The 7,967-nt window shown below is 33.5% G+C and overlaps 2 protein-coding genes across 3 annotated transcripts; one reads left to right on the forward strand and one right to left on the reverse strand.

Annotated features, from left to right (window-relative positions):
* Window positions 1-858: 858 nt before the first annotated feature.
* LOC143555206 (inositol oxygenase 2-like) lies at window positions 859-3,372 on the forward strand. 2 transcript variants are annotated; one of them, XM_077044799.1, is made up of 10 exons: window positions 859-1,336; window positions 1,430-1,556; window positions 1,639-1,720; window positions 1,810-2,014; window positions 2,113-2,225; window positions 2,473-2,595; window positions 2,698-2,767; window positions 2,954-3,032; window positions 3,128-3,209; window positions 3,303-3,372. In XM_077044799.1, exons 1-10 carry the CDS (start codon window positions 1,306-1,308, stop codon window positions 3,327-3,329), a joined length of 939 nt encoding a protein of 312 aa, XP_076900914.1. In that variant the 5' UTR covers window positions 859-1,305; the 3' UTR covers window positions 3,330-3,372. The 2 variants fall into 2 exon arrangements, with proteins under 2 accessions (XP_076900914.1, XP_076900913.1); XM_077044798.1 differs by having other exon boundaries at window positions 859-1,556.
* Window positions 3,373-4,384: 1,012 nt separating this feature from the next.
* On the reverse strand, window positions 4,385-7,519 carry LOC143555214 (ATP-dependent 6-phosphofructokinase 3-like). Its single transcript, XM_077044806.1, has 13 exons — window positions 7,331-7,519; window positions 6,864-6,910; window positions 6,732-6,771; window positions 6,574-6,636; window positions 6,344-6,481; window positions 6,116-6,274; window positions 5,985-6,038; window positions 5,833-5,901; window positions 5,631-5,760; window positions 5,292-5,557; window positions 5,152-5,200; window positions 4,917-5,071; window positions 4,385-4,831 (listed from the first exon to the last, which is right to left on the reverse strand). Exons 1-13 carry the CDS (start codon window positions 7,481-7,483, stop codon window positions 4,634-4,636), a joined length of 1,521 nt encoding a protein of 506 aa, XP_076900921.1. The 5' UTR covers window positions 7,484-7,519; the 3' UTR covers window positions 4,385-4,633.
* Window positions 7,520-7,967: the final 448 nt, after the last annotated feature.

The following is a 7,967-nucleotide window of genomic DNA, read 5'->3' on the forward strand; positions in this document are numbered from 1 at the left end:
TTGATTTGCTAATTACATATAAAATATTTATGTTTAATAGCATTCCAAGTTACCTCATTGTATTTATAATTCTTATTTTAATTGAACAATTTGTGTGGAAGCAATCACTCCAACATAATATGATTTGTTCTCTCATAATTAACTGCTTTGATTAGATTCTTGGTTAATAATAACACAAATTCAATTTTGGAATCTCATGATGATACTATCCTAAATATTATGATTAAGCTCTATCCCATTGGGTCAAATCAAACACTCTAGAATGGATTATATTTTTTTTTCGAACATCAAATTTCATAAAGCAAACAGTCTAATAACCCGCTAACAAGCAGCTAGCGGGCGAGACAAAACACCACACGAAAAAGACACTATTACAAATCAAATCTTCTCCATTTCTCTTAGTCTAGAACCACACTATTCGACCTATATTTAATCCAAATAAACGACAAAAACTTGATATCTCCAATTATTTTTTCCTTTATAGGGATATCCGAGAAAACAAACCTGTTATGGGCTCGCCATAAGCTCTAGAATGGATTATATGAAAGGAGAAATATACAATTTAGATGAATCTAGATGTAAAATGGTTGGGTTGAGAAGTTGAGTGAATGCAACTTAAAAAAAATAAATAAAAACTGATAGCTACTTCAGAATTGCTTTGTCATCAACATGCTAATGTCTTTATTCGCCATTAGTCCGACTATAATAAACTAAAAAGTTTATAACTAAAAAGGTTATTTTCCTTTTTAACTTGTATTTGTGTATGTGACGATAAGTGTTTAGATTAAACTAAGTTATCACCTATATTTGTTTCATACTAAGTTTCAAATTCCTAAATTATATAATAACCCTATAATAATAACAGGATTCAATGTAACACCGACAATTGAAACAATTAAACAAAGATAAGCACAAATCTTCCTCAAATAAGGATGCACGAGCAAAACATTTAAAGGCTTATCTAGCCATTTATTGCGACAGTGGACTTCATGGCTACACAAACTATGTATGTGACGTGTCAATGATTGGATTGGCTGATAATATAAGAAAAATCAAAATATCTGTCGGTTATGACTCAATACCTAATCAATTCCATCTCATATCCACGTAGGAATTGACTCATGATTTGTTGAATCATAAGTTACATAACATATCACCTTTAATTATATTTCACTTGAGGACTTTAAACTTTTGTAAATAGCAAACAAGGACCTCTTTTTAGACACTATATAAACACTTCATTCTTTTATCTTTATCGTATCATCAACAAAAACAACCCTATCTGTTGTTATTTTGTGTGCCAACATGACTGTTTGTGTCGATCAGTCCGTACCAGGTTACTTTTTATCCTCGTATCATGTTTGCCATGCATATGTTAATTATTACGTAAACACAACATTATATATATTTTTTTCTTGTTTGTATTTAGATCCCCAATTGGTTGATAACAAGAACCATGAATTAGTGTTGGAAGGAGGGTTTAAGGTGGCTGATAATAATGTGGCTAGTGGTGGTTTTGATGCACCTGAAATCAATGCATTTGGTCACACTTTCAGGTTTTTCTTATTAGATTTTAATAATATAGACTATCACCTGTTGACCGATAATAATGTATGCTGATGCATGAAACTTTAATAGAGATTATGATGCGGAGAGCGAATGTAAGAAGCAGGTGGAGGAGTTTTACAGGATGAACCACATTCATCAAACATATGAATTTGTAAGCATAATGATATTATTATTGTTATTGTTATTATTTTTTGTGTGAAAGTATGGTAAATGAAATGGATTTGGATGGGAACAATGTAGGTGAAGAAGATGAGAGAGGAGTATAAGAAGTTGGATAAACTGGAGATGAGTATTTGGGAGTGTTGTGAACTGTTAAATGATGTTGTGGACGATAGCGATCCTGATTTGGACGAACCACAAATCGAGCATTTATTGCAGACTGCTGAAGCCATTAGGAAAGATTATCCTGATGAAGATTGGCTTCATTTGACTGCCCTTATTCATGGTATATCTATCTACATGCTAATATCATATAATTAATTAATTATAATATTAAAAATATATTTTTTTATTATAATAAATGATTTATGTGATGGAATGTAGATCTTGGGAAAGTTTTGCTTCTTCCAAAATTTGGGGAGCTTCCACAATGGGCTGTTGTGGGTGACACACACCCCCTTGGTTGTGCTTTTGATGAGTCAATTGTCCACCATAAGGTATACATACTTATTTTCGAGCGTCGACTTTATTTTTTGTGTTTAGGTCACCGTACTCTCCAATTTGGAGAGCTTTGTTGCCCCACTCTGGCCAGACAGTGTTGTCTTAACCGGGGCCATGCTGCCTTCAGAGTTTGACTTGAGTGTTTCCTGGGAAACCATACCACCGCATACTTGTAGTGCTTCTTTGGTTTCATATAGTATTTTTAAAAAAATAATAATAAATGATTGATCTTTTATGCTGCAGTATTTCAAAGAAAATCCAGATATAAACAACCCTGCTTATCAAACTAAGAATGGGATTTATGAAGAAGGATGTGGACTGGAAAATGTGATGATTTCATGGGGTCATGATGACTACATGTATTTGGTATGTTCTTGTTGTGGATAGTGTTGCATTAATGTAGATCCCACAACACAAATGATGAAGATTAATTAATCTAAATGTGATTCTTGCATTCTAAATTTGCAGGTGGCTAAAGAAAATGGAAGTACTCTGCCTCAAGCAGGCTTGTTTATCATTCGTTATCACTCGTTCTATCGTAAGCTACTAAAATATTTTATTATCTTTTAATTAATTAAAAGGGGGTTGCGGCGCAGCTTGTTGCCCGCTTACCTGCCACTTCATTGTAAATCGTTTGGATGTTTCTATGATGGAGTTTGACCCTTGAAAAAAAAATTAACTAAAGTTGTAAGATTCAGATGTTTGAATGTAATTGACATGGCAGCATTGCATCTTTCTGGAGCGTATAAGCATTTGATGAATGAGGAGGATGTTGAGAACTTGAAGTGGCTTCAAATTTTCAAGTAATCTTTATTAACTTGTGAATAATTAGAGATTAGTATAAGAATAATCATATTTTAACGTTTAATCTAACGATAAACATGTGGCTTCATTGCAGCAAGTATGATCTTTACAGTAAAAGCAAAGTGCGTGTTGATGTTGAAAAGGTGAAGCCATACTATATATCCCTCATTGAAAAGGTGAGGCATTGTTTGTTGAATTACTTTTTAACTTTTTATAAGAATTTTACTGATAATTTTTCCTTGTTTAATTTTTAATTTTTATATTTTCAGTATTTCCCAGAAAAGCTTAGATGGTGATGGTTGTTGAGGATTGTTCAAGTTGGATAGTTTAACCATATTAGCAAGTTTACAGTTTCTTTTTAATTTATTGAAATATGTAAATCTTGCATTACCTTCAATTATTGAATAAATTATCTGTTAATCTTCAGCTTTGCTCCTAATTTATTTTTTAAAGTTTTCATAAGTATAGACGCGTATTGTACTAGGTAATACCCGGATGGTATACCCGGAACATTATACCCATTTACCCTAACCATATTCATAAATACAAACCCCAACCCATAGTGTAAAATATTGTGAACATATTGACATAGTGAGATGAGATAAATGAAAATATGACACGAACTTAAGAAATTTTGTGGGTGTGGGTTTAGTTTAAACAGGTTGAGGTAATGAGTTGGCTCGAGTTACATGCTTATTTAAATGGGTGACGAGTTTACAAACTAGCTTGTCTATATTAAAAGTTGTAAAAGTAGATGATGTGTTCGGTAGTTAGCATAACTGTTTTATGAAAACCTTCCCAAATACATATCCAAATTCCTAAAGTTGATTAATATTGTCTGAATAATTGCAAGAACGAATTGCTTGACCGTTGCTGAAGACAATGAGAGAATCCTTCAATTGGAACTTCTCAGGCTAAGGGTGTTCATTAATCGAATCGGACTTAAAAACTAGAAGCTTAATTTAAATTTGGGTTTTGAATGTTCAAATGGGTCCTCATCCGAATTGAATTCTAAATTTGGTTTCAGCCTTTCAGAATTCAGGGTTTATGTCAGAGTTGTACGCTCATATAATAGAATTGACTTAACCAAAATTGATCGGTTTATTTCTTTTGGTTTCACAATAGTGTATAAGGATATGGTGTGATATATTGAATTATAGTACTTATTATTACTGTTATGAGTTAGACTCACTGTTATAATCATTTACAACAACTAATTATATATAAGAAACTGAACAAGCCACTGTAATGGGGTTAGACGAACCGTTATATACACGTGCATCAAATCAACCCATTTGAAAATATACGAAACTGAACAAACCATTGTAATGGGGATAGACAGAACCACCATATACATGTGCGACAAATTAACCCATTTGACCCGTTAATAGTAAGCAGGTTTATTATTCAAGCATAAGTCTTGCCAAACAATTAACAAAAAAATCACATCTCCTCATCCAGAGATCATCAAACTCTACCATCAGTCTATCAACATCCTCTCATATCAATTATTACTTTGTATATATATATATACTTGAGTGATCCAAAACTCTTATTCAATTCTTGCAACTTAAATAAAACACACCACGTTTGCTACCATTCAGCAAACAATAGTTTTCTTGGTCACGAAACCATTATCCACCGCATGGTCATCTGGAAATTGAGTAGGCGGCGCTTCATCCATTATTGACTCGATGATATCTTTTGTATTCAAAAAACTCGGTTGGTTTGTAGAAGATAACATCCGGGCCCACATCCTATCTGTAATCACAACCTTGTTTTGCTTCTCGGTTATTCTCTGCAAAAAAAATAACAATAATAACTCACTTGATCCATGTTTCGTTTTCCGTCGTTCCAAGAGTATAATTGTAATTTTAACTTACATAAAATGGTAGGTAACATTCTCTGCCATGAACCGGCCCCACAGTGAACCCGGTGTAGCCCGCCGTGGCTCCATGAACCGCACTTTGAGCCAGAAGCGTGCAGTAAACGTTATCTGATGCATTACTTGGAACAGCTCGAATCATGTATGTAGGATCTGTCAAGCACACGTTTAACAAGATAATTATTTTTTGATCGTGTAATCACGGTAAAAATGACGGATATACCCTTACTTACCTATGTACTTAAGGTTGATCTCCATTTCTGTTTGTTTTTTAAAATGATCCTGTTTATAAGAACATTATAAGCATAAAAAATGTGATTAAACAAAGAGTTGACTATTGAGGTCAAAGTCAAACATTATAATGGTCAACTACCTTGATCTTTTGAGATAACCACAATCCAACATCATTTAAAAGCTTATTCCCGGAGGCATCTTTCACATCGTTAGTTCTTAAGCTCTCGGCAACAAGATCCTGGCCTGCACCTTCGGCTACAACTAGTACCATATGCCCGTTTTCTTTTATTCTTTTTTCTATATATTCAAAAAGACCACCCGGTCCTTCAAGATAGAAAGGCGACTCAGGAATCAAACAACAATCAACGTCTCTGCTCGCAAGAGTTGCATACATTGCAATAAATCCTGCAAAAAGTTTAAATGAAAACAAATTTTACTATAAATTTGGAAAAAAGGACAAAAAAGTGTGAAAACGTACCACTATTTCGGCCCATTAACTTAACAAGCCCGATACAGTTCTCGTTACTCTCGGCCTCAACATGTGCTGCATTAATGGCACGTTGAGCCTCCTCAACCGCAGTATCAAAGCCGAAGGATTTATCAATAACCTGGTAGTTAATATCAAAGTAACAAGTTTAATGAGCAATGTTAATCTTAATAAACAATCATTAACCACATACCGGAATGTCATTATCAATAGTTTTTGGAATCCCGACAACCGCAACTTGAAGACCGCGCCTTCTAACTTCCTGCATGACACAAAATTTTATTTGTTTATAGTTCTTCATTATATAGTTTTGTTATAAAGATTATAATTATTCAAAAAACACACCTCATAGATCGCAGACGCCCCCTTTTGTGTTCCGTCTCCTCCTATTATATATACCTAATAATATTTATTTAAAAGAAGCCATAAATATTACACACATGTCATGAAAAATGAAGTATCAAATTACAAATTACCTGATTGATGCCACGATCTTGAATACTATTTACTATTTTTTTATTATCATAGCCACCACGTGATGTCCCGATTATGGTGCCACCTCGTTTATGAATACCGTTTACCGCTTTAGTTGTTAATGGGATTGTATTTCGCGAGTAGAAACCTCTGTATCCACCCTGCACGCCCGATAAGTTAATTCTAGTATAAAACAAACGAATCAGAATGATATTTTAAGTTTAACTTACTTCAATCCCTTCGATCCTTGTAACACCATACATATCATGTAAACTACCAACTATTTCTCTAATCACAGTGTTGAGGCCGGGGCATAGGCCCCCACATGTCACAATACAAGCATGAACATCGTCTGACTTAAAGTACACCTAATAAAAATAAATTAAAAGCATCATTTAATATATATATTAGAGATGACTTATAGTTTTATAACAAGCTGATGAATGTGAAATCTTTTTACCTTTTGACGGGGCCCTGCACGTCTAAAATGTGTGCCTCTAGGACGATCAGCATGAATAACAATCTACATTAATGGAAACATATTATTAGGATTGGAAATCACGCCTAAAACAAATCGTTAGGCATTTATAACGTTATTGACTATAGTAAAAAGCTAACCTGCTGAGCAACAGTGTCATCCATGTCAACAAAATACTGCCTGTTAAAACACAAAATGTTTTGAAATTGTAAGTACCATGATTAAAATTACTTAGATTATTAAAAACTACTATTGTTTGATTATGATCTTACTTAACAACGGCGTATGCAGGATTATCTTGCAGTGGATTAGGATAAGTCTGCAAAGAATCATACATGTTTAAGCACTACTGACTACTGAGTGACTAGAATCTGATCTATGAGTTAAAAAAAACAAAAAACTTTTCGTTGTTAAAATTATTATTATTATTCATAATTAAGAAGTATAATTATGATCATCTATAAAGTTAAGTAGAATCAGCCATCTAGAATAAATTAATAAAAAGCATATAACAATATAAAATAATGACCACCCTTTATCATACAGAGGATGATTAGATAATCAACAACAAAGATGAAATAAAATAATAATATTAAAAAAGACAGAGTAAGAAACAAAAGTTCCAGAGGGTACTCCAATCACTCAAACAAACTAATTTGTATCATTAATTTGTCGATACAATTAATGAATTAAAATTCAACAAATAATTAAATTAAATTAAAGGGGTAGAAGAAGATACTTGAAGATGAGGTATGTAATCAGTCAAATGAGGAACATCTTCAAGTATGTATCCATGATCTCCAGTCACAACCTTTGGACCCATGATCGGATGGTTCACTTTGGTTTTTCTCCGATTACGTTTATTTGAAGCAGTGTTACTTACAGCATGCATTAAACCTTTGAACTTTAACAAAACAACAACAAGAACAGAATCTGTATATAAGGTTTGAAGTGGGAAGTGATCTAGATGATTGATACACGAAATTGGACTAAGCTAAGTTTGACTTTGATTTACATGTGTGTTGTGTTCTGGATGCTAAGAAACAAACATGTGGGGGAGGCTGAGGTGGTTTTTGAACGGTTTATAGAATTTCTGGGGGAAGGAAAGAAGGATGGATATGGCAGTTGAGGGCTTTTAGTATGTGAGAATAACAGTTTTTGGTGAGTTGCTCAAACTCCTTAAGTTTACGAGTTGTGTGTTTTTAGTCCTTTTGACTCTTATCGTATTCTAAATTAACTTTACATTTGCTTTTGAGCAGGGCCGGCCTTTAGGGAGGGTGGGGTGGTCAACGGCCCCCGGCCCGACACCCTGTTAGGCTCGAAATTTTAAAAAAATATTATATGTATTTTTATGAATAAAAAGATGTATATTTAAT

This window comes from Bidens hawaiensis, unplaced genomic scaffold (genome assembly GCF_021521415.1).
Source record: "Bidens hawaiensis isolate Kalapana, Puna unplaced genomic scaffold, B.hawaiensis_p1.1 tig00018026_1, whole genome shotgun sequence".
Classification (NCBI taxonomy): domain Eukaryota; kingdom Viridiplantae; phylum Streptophyta; class Magnoliopsida; order Asterales; family Asteraceae; genus Bidens; species Bidens hawaiensis.

What these genes read in the sequence shown, in the direction of transcription:
- LOC143555214 (XM_077044806.1), bottom strand. Translation starts at nt 7,483, where the DNA reads ATGCATGCTGTAAGTAACACTGCTTCAAATAAACGTAATCGGAGAAAA. An exon ending in ATTACATACCTCATCTTCAA is followed by an intron (nt 6,911 to 7,330) that starts GTATCTTCTTCT and finishes GATTCTTTGCAG; the next exon opens with ACTTATCCTAATCCACTGCA. An exon ending in GATCAACCTTAAGTACATAG is followed by an intron (nt 5,072 to 5,151) that starts GTAAGTAAGGGT and finishes TGTGCTTGACAG; the next exon opens with ATCCTACATACATGATTCGA.
- LOC143555206 (XM_077044798.1), top strand. Translation starts at nt 1,306, where the DNA reads ATGACTGTTTGTGTCGATCAGTCCGTACCAGGTTACTTTTTATCCTCG. An exon ending in GCATTTGGTCACACTTTCAG is followed by an intron (nt 1,557 to 1,638) that starts GTTTTTCTTATT and finishes AAACTTTAATAG; the next exon opens with AGATTATGATGCGGAGAGCG. An exon ending in TTCATCAAACATATGAATTT is followed by an intron (nt 1,721 to 1,809) that starts GTAAGCATAATG and finishes GGAACAATGTAG; the next exon opens with GTGAAGAAGATGAGAGAGGA.